General features: G+C 43.4%; 1 protein-coding gene across 1 annotated transcript in view; it reads right to left on the bottom strand.

Moving 5' to 3' along the window:
- RIMKLA (ribosomal modification protein rimK like family member A) overlaps positions 1-18,225 on the bottom strand; it is a 31,555-nt gene extending 13,330 nt beyond the window's left edge. The window contains exon 1 of the mRNA XM_018552654.1: positions 17,956-18,225. Within this exon, the coding sequence (XP_018408156.1) occupies positions 17,956-18,118 (163 nt within the window). The 5' untranslated portion in view covers positions 18,119-18,225. The remainder of the gene's footprint in view (positions 1-17,955) is intronic.
- Between the last annotated feature and the right edge of the window lie 3,973 nt (positions 18,226-22,198).

Raw genomic sequence — 22,198 nt, 5'->3', positions numbered from 1 at the left:
TACCGATGATTGAAAAATTTACTTTTGTTGAATTGAGAGGTGTCGGCAGGGCCATACACTTGTCTAATTTTACCTGAGTCAGCAGGATTAATTTAAAGATTCTGTGGCTATTCTTAAATAATAATATAATAATACCTGCTGATCCTATCACCATGAAGGTCCTTGTTCTGACACTTTCTGTAATAGAGTGACAACTGTCTCCTAGTTGAGCTCCTGCCTTGTCACATTGTTACATGCTCTTCTGGAGACTACAAGTGGCTGTGATGGACACAGGTCCATCATTGCCACATTCTATATATATATATATAGCTATCGGCACACCCAGACCACGGTCATTGCACACACCACTCTTGCATCCAGTGCCTGTGCAATCATAAGAATGTACCCTCTTACTTAGCACTTCACACCAAGGGGCTCATCTGCAGTGTATATTGAGGAACTGCCTTACATACAAGCAAGCTCACTTCCCTCCTGTTATCTTAATGCTTCCATCAGCTGTTACCGTTCAGTGCGCATTCATCAACAACCACTACGGCTCGCATACTATAAATACCAGCATAATAGGCGTGCAGAGTGGCTGCAGAGACAAGGTATAATCACGGATCCATTTCCACTCAGGAGTTTTATGTGCTCCATTTATATTGATGACTGATGTCTTGTGAAAAGTGCCAAGCTGCAAAGGCTTAAATAACTGAGAAGGGTGCACTGCACACACAATGCAGAGTAGAAAGCTGCCACAGTATGCTGACTCATTCACTTTTGCTAGCGCCTTCAATAAAAGGGAAATAACAAACTAGGCCAGTATGTCAAAAGTCTAACTGAAGTGGCCTTATTCATGAAAGGTGCTAATTCTTATGCACTAGTACTGGATACAGAAATGGAGCATACAATCATGGCCAGATTTTCCACAAGGCCGGCCTTGGGGCAGCAGGGATTAGAGGGGCAGCACAGCTGCCAGGCGAGTAGTTTTTTTTTCTACATTTAGCCCTGCTTCGGGCAATTGAGAAACCCGGCCTTGGGGCAGCAGAGAGAGTAAATGCGGCCCTGCATACAATGACTGTGGTCTGGCCGTGCCAATAGCTCATAACTGTCCCTCATTTGGAGGGAATGTCCTTCATTTGGAGGGATTGTCCCTATTTTGGAACCAAATCCCTCTGGTCCTGTTTCCTCCTCAGTTCCCTCTGGTTTTCGTCTAATGTACGGGTCTATGTAAACATTAATTATTTAAAGCCCAAAAGACCTTTAAGTTTGAAACTGCTAAGTAAGTACATTCCAGTATTCAAGTTTGTTTTCTTTAGAAAGCAGTCACAGAAAAGCATATTCCCTGCCAGCATGCTGTAGAGAAGGACCCTTGCTCTCAGTGTGGAAGCAGTGGTCCCTCTGCAGTGGTCGACACACACCCTGCTATGTCAGAGCTAATGCTCTCCATTCTCCTGCATGAGCATTGCTGACTCAGCAGGAGTTATGTCGGCCCTTTGTAGAGAAACCACCACTTCTGTACAAAGAGCAAGGGTCCTTCCCTGCAGCATGCAGGAAGAGGACAGTTTTTCTACTCCGGCTGTGTCTGGCAATTCGGCTCATGCACATTACCAGGCCATGTGGCTAAAGGGAGCTTTAGTCCTGCTATGGTCCCTCTTTTTCTACTCCTGAAAACTAAGTACTCTTTCACACTCATGCATATGCAGTGTATGTATTCACAAATTTTATTTGTGAGTTTATGAGTGTTCTTGCATGAATTTATACACACTTATTTGTTCATTCGCTATGCAAAGTAAAAGCATTTGTGCCACAGAGGGAAATAACCACTGGTATATCCAGCCATTTGTAAGATTTCTGTTCCTACATCATTTCTAGAATATCAAAGCTGATTACACATAACCTGGTGTGTGCCTAATGAGACCCTTACTCCAACATCTGGCATGCCTTAGTCCCCAATGGTAAAGCTCCCAGGCTTCATAATGGACAGCTTGAAGAATATTCTCCTTATGGAATTTCCTTTTTTTTGTCAAGTGATCTGAGACTGGGAGGCTTTGAGGATTCAAGGACTGAGTTGGCCAGAGCTTAATTATAGCATTGATTATAAAAGTACATTGTATTACCAGAAATAAATAGATATATATATATATAAAAAGAGAAGCATTTGGGGTATTTCTCTGTTGAGAATGCAATAACAGTACACAGAGTCATGTACTTCTAAAGGCCGGCTTAAAGCATGTAACAGCACAAAAATGCAGCATGGTCTATTTTTTTTAAAAACAAACACATTTATCAAAACTGGAGCAGACAAAATCTAGAGGAAAATAACGGAGTACTCAAGTTGTTTAAACGGTATGGCAACTCTATGCATGCACGGAAACTGTAGCCCAGATCAAAAGACTGATTCAGATACCGGGGGTTTCAGCCATATACCCATGAGATCTACAATCGTGAGTACCCTTCAATGCTAAAGCCTGATGAAGGGACCCTGTGTGGTCCCAAAAGCGCTTGTTGTTCATATGACAAAAAACTTCAATAAATGAAGCTTTTGCTATCTTAAAAGGAGTGGTGTGCTGGTGACATTTCTACAATTCTGCTGACATTTGCGGCGCCATCCGCGGTCACTACAAGCACCCCCCACTAAAAGGGACATATCGGTAAGGAGTGCGACAAGGATAGTATTTATTACCCTTCTATCTTGTCTCGGACTGTTTCTGGAGGTGTGCTATCTTGTATTTTAAACTGTTTACAGAATATCACGAGGTTGTGTTTTCGGATGGGATTTTCATTTGAAGCTATCCTCTAAGACTGGAAATGTGTTGGACTGTGAACTTGTAGCTAATGTGCAATCAGACCACTTAGTGAATTTTAAAGAGTGATACACTGAATTTATCTACACACTTTCTACCTGTATGATCAAACAAGGGGTTTCGATGTGTATCCGTGAGAATATACTGGTGGAAGTTGTCCACAGAGTTCCGGATCATTTCCCGCATCTTTCAGCCTCCTAAGAGAGGGTGTCTTTCAATGCTTTGCATATCTGAAGAAACAGATCATTGTTTATATATATATCACCTATTATGTGACTGATTCTTTGTCACCATCTTATCTTGGATGAATGATCTTATTTTGCTCCAAAATATTGATAACTCATGATATACTCTGAAAAGCAACTAACTGGATACTCTTTTTCCTTTGAGCTCCACCGGCAATCAATCATGAATTTCATATGCCAGTTCGTATGAGTAAATTATGTGTGGGAGTGAGACAACGTTGTCTATATCATTGTTTTCGTTTTATAGAAAGGTGGGGGTTTGGTGTCATATGGTTTACTCATGTGTAATCATTTAATACTGTTTAAATAAAGTGTCTTTTTACTGAACGCAGTGGCGACTCCGACCCTTTATAACTACTGTAGTGTGATTCCTTTCAGGATCAGTACCGAGTTATTTCTAGTACTTTACGTTTAGTTATGGGTTGTTGAGTCCAGCCAGTAGTAAGCCTCATCTTTGAGGAAAGGGTCAATTGAAACGGTGTTGGTCTCTGGATAAATTCTTTTTGGGTTTTTTTGATGCCATGGGAGTCTGTTGACAGCTGCTAACATTATTAATACATTGACACATGAGTCTACTATATCTACAATTCCTATATTGTATCGACAACATCATAAGATTTCTCTGTTGGGCACCCAGGAACCTCAAAACTAGATAGAAGCATTTATGAATATGATAGATAATAAAATATACAAAATTGAATTCTTTGTTGCCCTCCTTCACAGTTGTTGCATTAGTAAGAAGAATGGAAATAAGTGGATTTAAAACCCAATTGAAGTCTCACACCATTTTTATTTCATTATAGTTTTGTAACCCTACATGCAATGATTTGTGGCTTCCAGCCCTCACACTGCAGTGCTCCATGTTTGCAGAGTTGAGTAATAGCCACGCCCTCTCAGCACAAGTGTGACTTGTATTGCAGAGAATGCCTGATCAGGTCTGTTACATTACTGAAATAGTTTGGTCCAACTCCGGTGCTATTAAATTGCACAGTCATATCCATCACAACTGCCGCATCAGGATTGTGGAAGCAAGACAATGAAAGTGGAGGTTGGAGTACAATGCCTATCTGATTGCGTGTCTATTTATGTGACTTCAGCTGGACTTTAAATGTTAAATCAGAATTAGGTTAAGTTAAGGGTTAAGTAAAAATGTTCTTATCCCTTGCAGTGGGGCTACTCCCCCACTGCAAGGGTTAAGTGCTCATTTTTGTCTAGGCTCAAAAATAACAAAGTTATACTCACCTGATTCTCCGTTCTGGCTTGCTCTCAGACCAGTCCCTGCTGCCTCACTCCCCCTCTGTTGCAGCGGTCTAGGGTCCCTGAGTCATCACGTTCTATACACAGTGTATAGGAGGTGAGGAACGCCAAGGGACATACAATCGCTGCGGTGGAAGAGAAGAGAGGCTGGAGGGAGTATATCTTTGTTATTTTTTAACCTAGAAAAAACCGAGCACTTAGCTCTTGCAGCGCAGGGGTAGCCCCACTGCAAGGGTTACGAAATGTTTTACCCGGAGTGGCAATACACAGCCCGATACCATGGGGATGCAATGCGCTAATGCATTTTAGTGAAATGAGCTGAGTAGTGAAGCACTTATCATTTTGCAACATGGCCAATCTCTGTGTTAAATGAATACAAAGAAGCTTCTCATGAGAAAAATTAAGACTACAGTAGGTCACTGACAGAGAGTTTGGGGATTACCAGATGTCTCACTACTCACTGTCCTTTTCGGTTTGTCTATGGCCAGCTCTACCTGTCATTAATGATTATTTTCCTATGTATAATGTTGCCATTTTCATTGTCCAAATCTAATGAAAAATTAACCTGTATATCAAGGCATCCAAAAGCAGACCGCAGCAGTTTTTAACATGAGCTGAAATACAGTCACGGATTTACTCTGAATGTCCTGAATTTATATACACACGGAACTGTGCAGAGTTTTTCCCCTTTTCTGTGCATGTTGTCATTCCCGCAAGTCTCGCTTTCATGAACCCTCATAGAGCTATAAACTATGTATTCCTCAAAGCTGTCTCGTTATAGTGTGAGTGTGCTAAGTTGCAAGCTTTGATACTATCACATTCATGAGAATTTGAGACTATCACATTAATGATACTCTCCATCTGCTAATCGCAACAGGAGACTGACAAGCTCACAAGCGTTCCACTACGGTCACACGCTGGGCAGCCACCTGGTTGGTATTTTACCGGCCTGACTAGAACTTGTTGCCAATATTATTACAGTAAACTCTAAGTTATCCGGTATTCAACTAACCAGAACTCTCATCTAACCAGAAAAAAAATCCCCTGTGCACGTACTGTTTTGCTGATCTGCAGCATGTATTATCTTGGAAATGATTGTGTGTCTATTTGTCTTAAAAGAGAACTATGGGGAAAGTGTTTTTCCCCTAAGGGTCACGGGAGGACATGAACTAGCATCCTCCTGTGACCCAAAACTCAGTATATTGCGAGCTACAGCTTGCGGTATACTGAGACCGCCGCAGCAAGGACGGATCCCGACATTACTGTCCAGATCCACCCATCTGCGTGAGTGACAGCTGGCTCTGCCTATCTAGAGGGGGTTATTCACAAAAGGATGAAGGCAGGAGGCGTGCACAATCTAGGCCAAAATAGCCAATTTGGAAAGATTCTCCAATTCAGCTCACTATCCAGTTCAGCTATGTTGTCCTAGATTGTTCACTTCTCCTGCCTTCTCCAAACCCTTCACCCTTTTGTGAATAACCCTGTAAATTGAATATGGCATAACACCAGAACACAGAACCTTGCTGACACATTTCAGCCCTTTCAAAATCTATGACTAAGGCCCTTTGGAGGGGCAAAATGCATCAGTCTGTATTTGAAGAGGATCCCTTGGAGTGATGGTTTCTCCGTATTTGTTTCTTTTCTTCCCCGTTTGGCCCTCCATCTGATCTGATATATAAACCTCTAAAAAAATTTACTATTTAAATATTAAGTGTGTTATACTGCACTAGACCTTTCATCCCACCTTTAATTTGTTTAATTTGTTATTTTGAAAAGCAAGTATTAAGGAAAAAGAGATGAGTAAAAAAGAACGTGTCTGTTTAACCAATGATCCTCTGCATATTAATGCTTCATGGTCCACATAACTGGGGTGGGAGGTGGTTCCTTTGCTTACATACTTTGTGGTAAAACATATCCCTCTTTCTTATCTCACAAAGTTGGGAGGTATGCTTGGCAACTATGCCTCTTTGCAATGGTCACAGTAAATGGTTTTAGTCAGGGAACCCTGGTACAGAGCTACCACTACTGGAGACCCCAAGAGATATAAAAGCTGTTGTGTTATTCTATTGTGGACTGACCATTTAACTGCTAATAGGGATTTGTTTTGTTTCTAGTTATAACTATCTAAGGAAAAATAAATGTGTAAAACGCCTTTATAGAGATATGTGGTTTATTACCAGTTTATTATTAGTAAAACCATGTTTTGGTTTAGTAGGCTTTTGAAAGAGAACTGTGACTATTTCAGGCACTTCAGCTCCTCTATATCCCACATCCTGCCCTCTCAGCCAAGCTTTTCTCCTTCATGAAATTCAGAGAATGTCTCTGCAGCAGCCCGAAATGGCTACGCTGCTTCTGATGGCAAGTGTATCTGACACACAGACTTCCAGCATGTCTAACAGATCAACAGCAAGATGGCAGCTTGTGACCTGCGGGCTACGGAATGTAGTGGAAGAACACGGCTGGCTAGGAGTAGGTCTAGCACTTCTACAGCATGCATAAGCAAGGCTGCAGATTCTCTTTGCACACAAGCTCAGGGCAAGGGCGAAATTCGAGGTGACGTGTGAAATTGACTGACCTCAGCTGTCTTTCTGCCCTTCGGGAGAATAGACAGACAGCCATGTTGTCTTCTAAGGCACGGAGAACACCAGTGATATAGCTCTGGTTCACAGGTTTAGGCTCCCAGAAGCACAGAAGAGTGCAGGGTTTAGACACACAATGAATTGCACAGCTACTTCTGTCAGCAGTTTACCTCCCCCTCCCTCATGTTTTCTGCATTCTTGATGAATATGGTCCAATTTACAGTGACAATGACCTGAACTAACCATGAACATCTGTGACTTAATATGGTTCTATTTACTGTGGCAAGGTTCCATAATAAGAAAATCCATGCACTGCCACAAGAGAAGGGCTTTCTAAGCACCTGAGATATTTTCTCATTGAGCGATAGGGCATTGAGATGAGTGTATAACTTGTTTAGGAAAAGGGCACAGGGCAGTGGCTAAGAAAGAAAATGTACTTGTTGCATGAGTGCCAATCAAAGCAAGACACTTCATACTGGTGGAGTGGTGGTGTGCCTGTTCAGCTGGAGGATTCCCCTTCAAGACGGGCTTTACAGCAACCATGTGTGAAAGGATGCAAATCTACAGTGTTTTAGTTGTCAATCTGAATTTATCCATGGCATTGCCAGACCTAACCATCACATCAACAGTAAAGTCAAAACTCTATTTGGTGAGTGATAGGTGTGCCTTGGGGTGTATGGGACAGTCAACTGCCAGGTTGAAAAATAGTTTGGATTGTCATTTCCAGGTGGTAGAGCAGTTCATGGCGTTGTCCCTTTCCAGATTCTAGAACTTTGATGGGAAAGTTAAGTTCCAGGTAGTGGAACAGTTCAAGGGACTGTCACTGCAGATTTTAGAACACTTGATAGGACTGTCAATTTTTCAGGTTGCAGAACAGTTCATGAGACTATCACTTTCCAGATTCTAGAACACTTCATGGGGCTGTGTCAGGGGTGTATGGCTGGAACCCCTTGGCAGGGACAAAGAGTCCAAAAATGAGGTACAGAGGGAAATCCAAAAGAGTAGTCAGGTCCAAGTCCTGGTCGAGGCAGGCAGCTAGGTTCAGAAGCGAGAAGGCAGGCCGAAGGGTCGATAACGGGGGTTCAGGCAAGGGTCCAGGAAGCAATAGGTTCACACACAGGGAGCTGGGGATCACACCATGGAGGTAGAATAACTCATCAACAAGCCAAGGCTCTGACTGGATTAAATACCCAGGGAAACCCAGGACCACCCCCTGTTTGCCGAGGCGACCAGGAGGCTTCCTTAACCAGGAGCCAATAGCAGGGCTGACAGGGCAGAAGGTGTGTGCTGGGGACCTCCCCCAGCCTGGCTAGCACCTGAAATCGCTAAGTGGCGCGGGCGCGTTATGCGCGTGCAGCCTGTGTACCCCGCGTGCGTGCCTGCCACGGATTTCACGCATGCGCGCTGGTGGCCCGGCGCCAGGAGTCCTGCCAGGAGGAGGGGAACCCCGTGCCCTGCGCCACCACTGGCGAGCCTGGTAAGGAGCGGCACCCCTGGTTCCCTGACAGGCTATTAATTTCAAGGTTTAGAACAGTTCATATGATTGTGTCACTTTCTAAATTCTAGAATTCTTGATATGACTGTCAATTTCAATGTTTAGAACAGTTCAAGGGACTGTCATTTTTTTTTAGTGATAGAACAGTTCTCATAGTTCTCGGGACTGTCCTTTCCAGGTTGAACACTTCAAGTGTCTGTCACAACAGTTCATGTTACTATCTATGAAGGTCTTCATTTTCCAGGCCATGGTATAACTTGTAGTAGTTAGCCAAATGCAACTGGTCCTGTTTGGTAATGTTAAAAATTATGTCTGAACATTATAGAACAAGTACAGTTGCAACTGACTAATACTAGCTAGTTAATGGAAAGGTCACTTTTCAGGTTGTAGAACAATGGAAGTGCTTTTCACTTGCTGAATAAGCATGCCAAACATTGTTTACTGTACAGGAGTAAGTCAATAGATCTTTCATCTCGGAAAAAACTAAGTATTACCATAAGCTGTAAATGTGAGACTCACCCATGCATATACAGTCACTATGTCAAACCTGGTGCCTGGGGGTCATTCCAGTTCCAAGAGGGTACCAATTATGAGTACTGAAAATGGTAGAAGCAGTGATGTTACTATAGACATAGCAGCTGAATTGGTGCTGACACTGTCCTTCCTTCTGGAGGGGGGTTACTTTTGTTCCCTATGGTCCCTGTGTGTGTTGTGAAGTAGTCACTGCTCCAAGCTCACTCCAGTGATGGACTACAATCTCAATACAAATTAGTAAACTAAACGTGAGATTGTAATCCAGGAGTAAGCTTGGAGCGGTCGCTACTCTACAACACACACAGGGACCATGCGGAAAACAAAAGTAGCCACCGTTCCAGAAGGAAGGACAGTGTCGGCACCAATTCAGAGATGATTTGAGGATCTACAGCCGAGTGATGCACAAACAAGATACATTGTTGTTAATAGTTAAGGTACTTGAATGTATTTTTAAGATTTAGTGTCACTTTAAGCCTCCACCCCCTACATTACTGCATGTGCGCATTTGGTGAACCTTGTATACTGTAGACCCCTGCTGTAGAGTCGGAGTAGTCAGAAACCTTTCCACGAACATAGACATGCCATTGTATTACAGCCGTCATGATGTAATCTCACCTGCAGGAGAGTATTTTATTCGAATGCTCATCAGTCTATGAATTATACATAACTTGGCATACATCTGGAATCAATGAAAGAACTCTGAACAAGCAGAATCATTAAAACATTGCAGCTTAAATGTATCTTTGAGCTGTAACTTGTCAGTCCGATGTACGGAATGACTGCACAACACACTTTAAACTAATCCACATTGACATTGAGGAATCTCCAGGGTATACATACTGCAGGCTATAAGTCTCATAGGGGTCATTTCAGTTTGTATGTTATTCTGCTTAGTACACTTATCAGGGGGCGTAAAGTCTCATTAAACATAAGCAGCCCATAGAATGTGTGACCTCTGTCTCAGGTTTATATTGTGTGACCTCTGCCTCCAGTCTAAGAGCCAAACAACGAATCTTTCGCTCAAATTAAGTGTGTTTAAGGTGTGTTCTGAGAATATTATTACTGTGAAAAGCCAATTCCCCTGTCTGTATTGACTCATCTATGCACATGTCATTTTACAGCAGCTGCAAGATGGGCGGCAAGGGTCATGTCATTTAATATATGTATCTTGCCTTAAAAATGCATTACAAAGTCCACTCAAAACAAATACAGTTTTTTTTCTTTGCGATGATTTTCATGGAATTTTTAAAGATTTACAAATGTTCAAAGCAAATGAACAGAGATAAAGAACAAAAATAACATGACATAACCAGATCAACCATATATAGATAAGCCTAGTGTAGCGTATAGACAATATACGAGCTACTAGATAACCCAGCAATCAAGACACCACATTCTAAAAATGTACTGCGTTTGTCACTCGGTTATGGTTTTTTATGCTGTACATGTTACTATTATATTTTAATGCTCTAATAAAATGACAAATCTGTTTTTTATATCTGAGTCTTGTATCAATGTAGCACCTGAAAAGTCCTTACAAATTAATTTTAGGGTTTAAATAGATCACGTTCTGTTTCAACAATCGCAGTATGGACTACAGATAACCATCCTTGGGACACCCAGGATTGGGGGATAGGGCATAGGAAGACAAGATAAAAACAGCATACCCAGCAAAGTAACCAGAGGGTGCAAAGGGAATTAGCAGAATAAACAAGGAGCGGGGTTGGGTTTGGGTATAGACCATCTGTTATAAGTAAAAGAGATACATTGATTGGTGGCACTTTTGATACATGAGAACCCTTAGGCTGCGTTCACACCTGACCGTTTTGTAGCGCGTCCTACGCTCGACGAACGCTCTACAAAACGGTCAAAAAAATTAATAGCATTGTAGTCAATGCCCTCGTTCCCACCTAGGCGTATTTACGCCCGTCCCTAACGCCCTACAAAACGGCCCACGCCTGAAAAGGTCCCGGGACTACATTGGGCCGTTTTGTAGGGCATTTTCCATTGGGATACAACCAAGTAGCCTTTGGAATCGCGCGACGGTCGCGCGACTTTTTTACCGCGAATCGTGGTAAAAAAACCGCCTGACGGTCGCGCGACACACGCGCATATTACAATACGCCTAGGTGTGAATGGGGCCTTAGGGCTTGTTCACACCAAATGCAGATCAGATCTGCAGTGTAGTGTATTTTGCCGCATTTTTGACGCGTTCAGGGTTGCTTTTTTTAGTTTAAAAAGGGGCTTTCAGTGCGTTCCAGTGCTTTTGCATGCATATTTTATGCGTTTGAATGCGTTCCAGAGCAGGAGAAATAGGGCTTGCTGTCGATTTTTTACATGCTCTGGAACTGAACGCAGCGGTGTGAACTAGAGCCCAAAATACCATTGGAACACATTGGGCGCGGTTTTGATCCGGTCTTTAACTGCTCTGCTCCAGGAATTCGCTTGGTGTGAACTAGCCCTAACTGCTATAATTTTATCACTGTATTTGCAGATGTTTATGCCTTTCATTTAGTGACGATCTGCAAGTCAGACAGTGCAGTCAGCACCCTTCCTAGATGACTTGCTTTCTTGGATAACTTGCTTACTTCACAGTTCCAACAGCCATGGGGGGAGGGGGGGGGTCTTGAGCAGGAATGGGCAACTCTGGCCCTCCAGCTGTGCTTTAACTACAAATTCCAACATGCCTCTGCCTCCGGGAGTCATGCCTCTGCCTCCGGGAGTATTTATATAGCACTGACAATCTACACAACACTTTACATACAGAACATGCACATCAGTCCCTGCCCTCAAGGAGCTTACAATCTAAGGTCCCTATTGTGCACACATACAGGGCCAATTCAGGCAGGAGCCAATTAACCTTCCAGCTGTCTTTGGAGTATGGGAGGAAACCCATGCAAGCACAGGGAGAACAAGCAAACTCCTTGCAGATAGCGTCCCAACCAGGAAATGAACTTGTGACACCCACCACTGCAAGAAGTGCCAAACACTACACCACTGTGCTACCCAGCTCACCTCATTGAATAAGATATACAAATAAAGTACCATTCCTGTTTAACAGCATGTTATACAAATTCCAATATCAGTAGTAATCTCAAACACTTGCATTGTATCTCTATCTAAACCGTCTTCATCTAGAAGACATAATTCCTCTTGAAATTGGAATGGAACATTGTGTCATTTTCTAGTAGTAGAATTATTGCCCAGAATTCTGAAATTCCCAGAATGTTTTAAAGGCAACAAAAACAATGTAGGAATGGCTAGGATTCCACCCCTGTATATCCTCTCCTGTCACTGACACATTAGGAGATGGAACTGAGTGATGTTAAACACAGCTGAGGAAATTGCACTAGAGGCCTCACATTTCCTCTTTTGTAGAGCTGGTGACTATTCTCAATAGTTGAATTTTTCCAGGCAAAACTCGCTTGGTTATTTGCTTTTAATGCAAACAGTTGGCCTTTTGAAAAGCTCAGTCCACCGAATAATTTAGTTGTAGGTGGAACCTGGTGGGCTGAGTGTCTTGGATTCTCCAACAGTGAGAACTCACTGCGGTATTTCTTGCACTGGTCCTTTACACCCGGGAGTTGTGAGTGACTCCAACCACCTCGACTTGTTATACTCTCTGTAGTGTCAAATAAGAAAATCCAGCAGGGATCCAGCAGGGAACCCCACATAATGGTCACAGCAAGTTAGGAGATATCGTTTTTAAAGTCAGGTGAATATGAAATGTTACATGTTGATATTATATTATTGATATTGTATAGCTTTCTATCCAGCCAGGCACCTTGCTATCTGTATCAACTGTGCTAAAAGAAGCCTTTTGTTTCAATAATTTATCAATGTTGTGGTTCCATTCCTTATGTGTGAGGTTGCAATTAGACAAATAGGGCTGCAAAGCAAGATGCTTTGCTGTGTTGGCTCTTTAGCTAAATCATAGTGCTGTGGAAAATGTTGTCTTGTAATAAGGCTGAAGTCTGGGATAAAAAAAAGAAAAAAAGTATCTTTGCAGTTGGGCTCCCCAGCAACGCAAGGGATAAATGCTCATTATGTGACGGGGTAGGGGAATAAGCTGGAACACTTACTTTATTCTTCACTTCAGTAGACTCCAGCGCTCTTCTCTTCTCTCTTACGCTGTGGGTTGTGGACAGGCCCTTGCCGTGATGAGCCTGGGCTTGGTTCGCCCAAACCTAGTAAAACCTGTGATTGTCACCCCTTGTCCCAGCTCAATCAGTTACAGAGAGGCGCATTCCACGCCCAGCAGCTGTATATCACAACGATGTGGTGAATGCCCATGCTGCAACTGCCACCGCTGTTTGGGCCAGAAGGGGGGAGTGGTGGTCACTATTTTGAGTTGGCTTAGGTGAACCGAGCCCAGGCTAATCTCTACTCACATACAATGCAGGACTTCTGGTCCTGTACTGAATGTGATGATGTCAGAGTGCGACTTCTGGCCGGAGCACCTTAGAGAAGAGGGGACCGGTCATCGCACAAGATTGTGGAATCCTGCTGGAGTGAGGAAGATGGTAAGTATTACAGCTTATTCCTCTACCCTTATACTTAACGAGCATTTAACCCTTGCAATGTGAGGGTTTTTTTTTTAAATCCAGGAGTTAAGCTTTATTCAGATCTCATATATATAAGTGCCCACTCATCAACATGCTAATTACATTTTTTAAATAAAAACTTTCCATTTTCATTACATACCTCGTTCTAGACCAATGACCAATGACATAATCACTAGGTCTCTATGCTTCTCTATCCAATGCAGGCACATCATGGAGGAGTAAGCATTCCTAGGCAAGATTAATTTGTATGCAGACTGACCTGGGTAACACTCAGGTAAAGCCCAAGTGTGAGGTTGAGCCTCAATGACTATAATAACTGAAACCCAGTAAATAAAAGCGGCTGGCTAGGGACAGAATTATAGGGGTAAAAGAGATAGATGATTCAGGATGTCCTCCAGCCAGGATGTGAAGCTCTTTCTGACTTGCTGCAGCTTCTAATGCACACTGTGAGTAGCTCTCATTGCACAGTGAAATTAGTAAGGGTGAGGAGCCTTTGCAACTGTACAAAACTGTGTAAGCCCTCATTCACATGAGGAACGGCCGGCCCGTACAGATCCGTGCTGTGGTGCACGGCCTTCCGCTCCCCGGAAGGACAGGTGTTGCGTGTGATTACACGCAGCAGCCTGTTCTTCGCTATGGGAGTAAGCGGGCGTATGCCGCCCTACGCTTACCCAACCTGCACGTCCATGTGGAAGTCCATACTCGTACGCTGACAGGATGGATCCTGTCTGCGTCCGAGCAGGGACACGTGCACCGGACGTGCAGTTTGGGTGAGCGTACAGCTGCGTATGGCCGCGTACTCCCATAGAGAAGAACGGGCTGCTGCGTGCAAATTACATGCAGCACCTGTCCTTCCCAGGAGCGGCCAGATACAGCCGTGCACGCAGCACGGATCTGTACAGGCCGGCTGTTACTGGTGTGAATGAGGGCTTAGAGTGGAGCCCAGCTTAAAAAATTCTGTGTCCAGGCCTCCTGTGTTTAGCAAACACAAGACAACTAATTCTTCAGTTTAAAGGAATGGTTGCTACCAGCACATATTGCAGCCTAGGTTCTTATGGCAAAGCATGCACCAGAAAAACTAGGAGTCAGGAAAATGAAAGTGAACTGAGGTCAAGAAGCACTTGGTGGTCCACGTATAATAAATTAGCTCATAGCACGCTATACACGCTTAGAAGCATCCTATTTCTTTATATTTTGTTTGTAATATTAATTTTGACCAATGGGAAATAATTACATTTTTCTTGCAGCCATGTTGAACTGTAGATACATGGAATTTCTCAGTCAACTGCAGACAGTTTTCTCACAATGTACACACAATCGACACTTCCCCAACCCATTCAAATGGAGGAGGATAGGTAAACAATACTGTTTTACTTGTGCTTGTGTATACTGGAATTTTTTCTCTGAAAACCTGTGGCTGAAGCAGCTCAGAGGTAAGTTAGAAGCAGCTCTAATGCAGGCTAAGTACAGCTAAAAGCTTGCTGCATTTGCTGGTCTACACAAGTGTTTGCAAAGCTAATGCCTCCACTGCTCCGCATCAAAAGATTAAAAAAGTTAGCTAATTACTCTAAAGCGAACCAGTGATATCTCCATTCAGGGCAAACCCACGGGTTCACTTTAATGAAGCTCCCGCCAGCAGTATATGCACACCTTCCCTTCTCCTTCATTTCCCCTCCTGCTCCGTTCTGCCACCAGGGAATATTCAGCTACAACTCCGAGCTTACACAAGGCTAAGTATCTCTCACTCCCACTGTCCAAATAGAGCAAATGTGAGGATGTGCAGCTTGGAAAGGCGCATTAAAGTGAATCTGTTGGGTTGTCCTGTATGGGCAAAGCTCAGGTTCCCATTAACGAAGCCTACTAAATCCATGAATCAGGGTTATATGAGTGGCATGATGTGCTTTACACTTCACTCCATGTAGTTGAACCAGCAATCTGGAATGCTGCAGTGCTGAGCCACTCCTACCACTTGTTTTTTATTCTGCAGATGGCCCATTACTGTACAAATCCCTATAGACTTCTACAGGGCTGCATACTACTTCCGAATGGGTGTAGTACCTGAGCTCGATCCAGTGATGGCAGTTCTGCTTTCAGAAAAAGGTGTATTTTTAATTTTAAAAACGTATATTCACCCCCTATTGCCAACCTCATCAATGCCATTATAAGTGAGTACTTGATTTCAATTTTTCCGCTAGCAAGGTTTGGGTTAGCAACAACTACCATGTTGGTGGTAGGTCTTACAGATCTATGACTGGTACCCATTATGCTTGTACAAGGCTGGATCTAGCAAACCTTGTTTGCACTTTGACGTTTAGTCTCACCCCTGTTACATTCTCCATAGTAATTTTAAAAAGTGTAAACTATCATGGGGAAGATCCTCCGAACCCTCTTGTCTTGAATTGTGTTGTAACTGTCCTTTCTCCCTTGAAAAGTTCTGTGTAAACCGTTGGCACTATAAAACCTTGTATAATAATTTAGAGATAATATTTAAAAAAAAAACATGTAGAGGTGTGTAAAAGTAGGATGTTAAGTGCTAAGATCTTATTCATTTAAAATTGGCATTTATATAGTTTCAATAATTTATGCAGTGCTTTACATACTGGCCATTGACATCAGTCCCTACCTTCAAGGAGCTCACCATCTAAGGTCCCTATCTCATATTCTGGGGCCAATTTATACAGGAGCTAATTAATGTCTTTGGAGTGTAGAAGGAAATCCACACAGAGAACTCCATGCAGATAGTCCCCTGGCCAGGATTAGACCGAGGACCCCAGTACTGCAAGGCAGATGGGCTGACCAAAAAGCCAGTGTGTCACCCTTACCGAAAACCCTGAGACAAATTGGGGCTGGTGCAATTATTTAATTTAAAAAAAAAAAGAAGAAAAAAGAACCAGTTTTGAGGAGACTGACCCAAATTCCTCCCAAAACCCATATTTTAGGTAATTAACAAGCATCATTCAGGGGCTTCTAGTATCAAACAGAGACTTCAGCTGCAAGATATCTCCAACCTGCCCAACATGTACAGCCGTGACAAATCCAAATGTTGGTGTCACACTCCCCAGGATGGATTTACTGTAATGAAGAATAAGCAAATAATTAGAGAGCTTCGCTGCAGAAGGGTGACACTTTCCTTATGGCCTTGTGGGAGGGGCAGGAGAAGCAAACTAAGATGGAGAAACCTTGCAACCAGAGCCTGGGAGAGATGTTAAGAATTTGTTGGGTGCTTCCATTCACTGGTGCCGACTTGGATTTGAAACTTTGTAGTTCTCACATGGCAGGGCAGAAGCACAGTGCTACATTGTTATCAATTACTGCTGTTAAAGTAACTTTCTTTGGGTCACTTAACCTGGAGCGAGATTCACATTGCAGCAAATCCAGTGGCTTTTGCTGACACTTTTCTTAGCCTGTGATTGCAAAGTTACCATGAATTTAGCAATAGAAATAATGAAGCATTATACCAAAAATTATCCTGCAAGGCGACATTGATGACTGAATGATTGAATTAAGATTAAAAGTGGAGAGTGTAGACTTAGAATATTGACTGCAGATAAAGACCCAACAATCTATCCAGTCTGCGTATTTATTATACTTACTATTACTTTTTGTGGATAGTAAATCTAAATCATGCAAGGGATTTAGATTTGCTTGCAGTTGATTTTTATACTTTATCCTTTCCAAGTATCTACTACACCAGGAGTGGACAACTCTGACCCTCCAGATGTTGTGGGACTACAAGTCTCATAAGGCATTGCAAGACTGACAGTTACAGGCATGACTCCAAGAGGCAGAAACATGTCGGGATTTGTAGTTAAAGCACAGCTGGAGGGTCAGAGTTGCCCATCTCGGTACTACACCATGGGTAGGCAACCTCAGCAATCCAGTTGTGGTGAAACTACAATTTCCAGCACCTTTCTGCCTCTGAGAGTCACGATTGTGGCTTTCAGAGTCTTGCAAAACCCCATGGGACTTGTAGTTCCACATAAGCTGTAGTTTCAAGGTTGAATGCACTACACCTTCTGTGAAATAATACCATCACTGTTTCACCCAGCGCTTCCTTCTCCGAGACGTCATTTTGCATAGTTCCTAGATATCCCCATTTCCTAGTTCAACCATGATTCCTAGAGGTTTGTCCCTAGAAATGTTTCCTGTTGGTTATGCCCCCTCTTGATTTTGTTTAATGCCCCACTCCAGTTCAACTTCCTCACAATCTTACCTTTCTGAGTAGTCTTCTTTTAAAGAAGTGTATTTAAAATGCAAAAAAAAGGATAATTCAACTTAAAATGCAAAGAAGTGATCACTGCGCATCTCAGTGCTCAGACAGTATGATAAAAAACAACGCTCAAGTACGAAAGCTTCAACAGCAGTGTCCCTGGAAATGATGCCAAAGTGTTACTATACAACTACAAACTTCCATGTGAATGTGAGTTGAAGGTGTTTTACTGCAGGATGACAAGGATGCAGATGGAGAGTAAACTAGTAAAAATCAGGTCTTACCCAGCTTGCCATCAATGACAGTGAGGGCGATCTGATCCATTAACACCAGTCTGAAGTCCACCTCTTGGTCTCGACATCGCTGCCTCAGTGCCTCCAGGATGCGCATCTGTGGGTAATCCTCCAGGATATTTTTGTCTGTCAGTAGCCAGAGCTGGGAACACATGGTGGAAACAGTCCTGCCTGAGCAGGCTAGTGCAAAAAAATGAGAAAAAAAAGGACAAAAGCAAGACTGTGCACCAAAATACAGCAAGGTCAGCCTCAGAAGGCCTGAGTGCAGCAGGCAGCTAACTGCTTGCACTGTAATAAAAAATCAGCTGCATTAAACCAGTATCCAGCAGCCATGCGCCATCAGAAGGGGACTGTAATCATCTACTCCCCTACATAATACAGCATTCAGTGGGCAAGCCCCTTGATGCAATCAATATGGGCGGACCCTGCAAAAATCCATATTCAGATCCCATTTATTTCAGCCCTTTTCTCCCCCCACCCCAGTCCCCCACCCCCCACCTCAGTTATTTGCACTTCACGGATCACCGTCCCCACAACAAACAGCACTTGAATCATGAGGCTCCGGATCCAGTTACCTGCAGCCTGCCCAGGGAAAGCCAGCGCTGCATACAAGGAAAAAAGGTTATTCCTAATGATGAACGGGGCTGCGCCGGCCAATCAGCGGCTCGGGAAAGCGGCGGCCAATGAGGTGGCATCCCGTCAGTCTTGAGACTGTGCGGGTGGCCAATGGGAGCGCTCGGATGCGAGTGAGGCGGTGGATGGAGATGCTCGCTGGGTACCAGAGCTGATTCCCGAGCAGTTCTGCAAAGGCTTGCTGCGGGGATATGGTGAGCTGTGCAATGAGATGGGCACGATGGGAATAATAAATGAGATTGTGATTCTATTTATTAACTCCAGTGGTGGTAGATCTAAGATCTTCAACCATCTGTCTTTTAGTTCCAGGATTGAATCAATATGATGTCTAGTCTGGTCACAGATCAGTACTCAGGCGGAAGGTGAAGACATGTGGCCGGGGACTGAGGTTGAGAAGAGGGAAAGCCTAAGCATCATAAAGGGAGAAAAGGGTATTGCCAAGAGAGTGCCCTGGGGGTTGTGGCCAAGTGATGCTCTTTGGGGTGAAGCTGCATATGGAAGGTTGATTGAGTTCTCAGCTAAGCTATTAGAAATACAGAGTAGAAGGAATGGCATTAAATTTAGATGCCAGCAAACAACCCAGGGCAGCAACCAATCAAAAACATAATAAAAAGAAAAAATCTGGGAATATTCTGATGTCAGTTGTGCAAGCAACATAACCAGTGATGAGTTGTAGCACAGAGGTGCACAGGTGATTCTATTACTTCCAGTGCAGGGACAAGGTCCTCTGGCACCCACGGTGAGGATTCTAAATGCATGCGCCCATCCCATGAGCTCTTTAATTTGGCATTAAAAATAAACTAATCTGCAAAAAAGGAAGGGGAATGAAGGGGTTAATAAAATAAGTAGGGTTAACAACATTTTTAGCTGCAAAATTTAGTGTTTAAAAAATAAAATTATTTATTCTGCGGTTTGTCCCTTTTATAAAGGCACAAGAAACATGTTTCTGGTACACAGCATTTGGCGATACAAATACGAATGAATGCAAATTTTAAAGAAGTGAACATATAAAAACATCAAGAAGAATAAGCTAAGAAAGGAAAGGGAATGTAGGAGGTGATAAAAATGAATGTGTTCTCTAAAGGCCCTTTCCCACCTAATGCGTTGGGGCTGCGTTTTTTTCCAGCGCAGCCGCAATGCAAGAGAAGGCAATTTGCCTTGTTCCAGATGGGATCAGTTCACACCACCATATTGCAATGCTGTGCGCTGAAAAAAGAGTACAGCATGCAACACTTTTTTTCAGCGCAGTGTGACGCAGTACAACCGCACAGCACTGTGCCCATAGAACTTAATGAAATGTCACTTGTGATAAAAATAGGGAAACAGTGCAATGCATCACGATCAGCCCATCAGCACTGTGCCTGGCACATACACACGCCAGCAACCATGCAGTGTAGCGCAGCTGCTGGAGTGATTGGGCCCTAAGGGTTATTTACATTTTTTTTTACATTTTATTATTTGCTTACAACAGTCATTTATGATGAAAGTTACAGCAGTGTCTTTCATTCATACATAAATGCAAAGCAGGATCAGAGCTGTCAAACTGATAGCTCAGTCCAGCAGATTACATGGAGAGAATGGAAAGCATCTCTCCCTGTGTAATCATCAGTGCTCTGTAACAGCTGGGCGCTGTGCTTTGTTTATCAGGAGCACACAGAGCGCCCAATACAGAAACGGTGACTGTCACACTGACAATGGGGTGGAGTGGCCCTGGTTTCACATGGAGAGCCTCGATCTCCTATTGTAATCTGCAGGACTGAGGTGTCAGTCACAGTCTTAGTAGAAAATCCTTTTGTAACTAGAAACCTCAGGGCCCCGGTGCAAGAAACCATTAAGGGCCCCCCCCCTCCAAAAAAAAACATGATTTTGATACCTTTTTTTATATTAAAAAAAACAGTATGTATGGTATGACTTTCAGGGCTAGTTTACACCAGCCCCAGTGCGTTCCAGCCCGATTAGGTGCCAGAACACACTGGATCACATGCTGGCCGGCTCACTGCGTTCTGGGTGGGAGGGGGCATGGTGGTGCATTAAAGTCAATGGCACCGCAGGCACGCCCCTCCTGGCTGCAGTGCGATTGCCTGCACCGGAATGCGTGGTAAATCAATGCCTGTGTTCCGGTCCAGTGTAATCAGAAAAAATAGTGCAGGCAGCATTTTTTCTGACCACACTAGACTGGAAAGCAGGCATTGATTTGCCACGTGTTCCGGTGCAGTGGGGGGGGGGGGGGGGGGGGGGGGGACGTGCCTGCAGTGCCATTGTTTTCAATGCACCGCCCCCTCCCGCCCCAGAATGCAGTGAGCCAGCCGGGATGCGATCCAGTGTGTTCCGGCATCAGAACGGAATGCACTGGGGCCCGTGTGACCTAGCCCTCAGTGATTCCTTCCAGTCACAACACAAATTTACGGCTTCTAGATCTGCTCTGTCCCTTGCGATCTTGTACTGGGTGGGAAGTTTAGGGAACCCAAGCTGAGAGAGTTGGAGCTATTCAGAAGCACAATGACTGTAAGTGCTTGGGCAAAAATGTAAAGCAAAACTTTGCTGAGCAATGTATATATGTTTGATGTGAATTCATTATAGTATAAAAAAGATTGAGTGTTTAATGTTGCTTTAAGGACATTGTTCTGGTTGTGTTCTAAATCACTAAAAGTCCAGAAAAAAACACAAATTTATGGCTTTTTACAGCAGAATAAGTTCCATAAAGTAACTGATTTTTAAATGGTGTGCTGCAGAATCTGACACAGAACTGAACAATAGACATGTGCGATTGGTTTCATTCCGAATTGGAATTTGTACGAATTTCTGTAAATTCGGACATTTGGACGAATTCAACTGAAACCTAATGTTTGATAACGAAATTCGGATACATACGGATTTCATTCGGAACGAAACACGACAAGCGGGAGAGCTGTCATCTACCGCTCTCTGTCTTCTCTGCACTTGTAGCCCAAATGAAATCAAAGTAACAGAATATTTTTACAAAATGTAAATAAAGAAAGAAGCTGAGAAATCTGTGTTATTCTGTAACAGCTTCTGCTTCTTTGATGACACTTCCATCCCCAATGTAAAGAATCTGACAGCTGTCACAGAATACACAAAAGTGTTAAACAGTTCACAGAAATAATAATTTTAAAAAACTGTGCGGGGTCCCCCCCCCCCCAATACCAGACCCTTTAGATCTGGTAGGACCCGATGTAGAAAAAAACAAAAACCAGCATGCGGGCAGGGGGGCTCATCTGCATATGAATGTTAAAGAGGAAATGAACTGTGGAAGCAGAGCAAAGAAAAGGCAAGCAGAGGGCCAAGGACTAGTCACCATTCAGCTGTTGTCCCTTCGGCTGATCTTTCCCCATTACTGACTTACCATCCTTTGTTTTGCACTTTGCATCTACAGTATATGGAGGAGACAATCTTGGTAGAATTTTGCTTCCTTTGGGTCTGGTAGGAATTTTAAGGGGAACTGTAACGCCAAAAAAGATGAGAAAAAAAATATGATGCCCCTCCTAAAATCCCTTACCAGACCCTTAATCCAGGCAGCAACCTGGCAGGGCAGGAAAGAGGGGGGGATGACGACGAGTGAGCACCCCCCCACCACTATACC

The sequence above is a fragment of the Nanorana parkeri genome, unplaced genomic scaffold (assembly GCF_000935625.1).
Source record: "Nanorana parkeri isolate BGI_ZX_2015 unplaced genomic scaffold, ASM93562v1 scaffold94, whole genome shotgun sequence".
NCBI classification, from domain to species: Eukaryota; Metazoa; Chordata; class Amphibia; order Anura; family Dicroglossidae; genus Nanorana; species Nanorana parkeri.
This window is presented reverse-complemented; position numbering and strand designations above follow the sequence as displayed.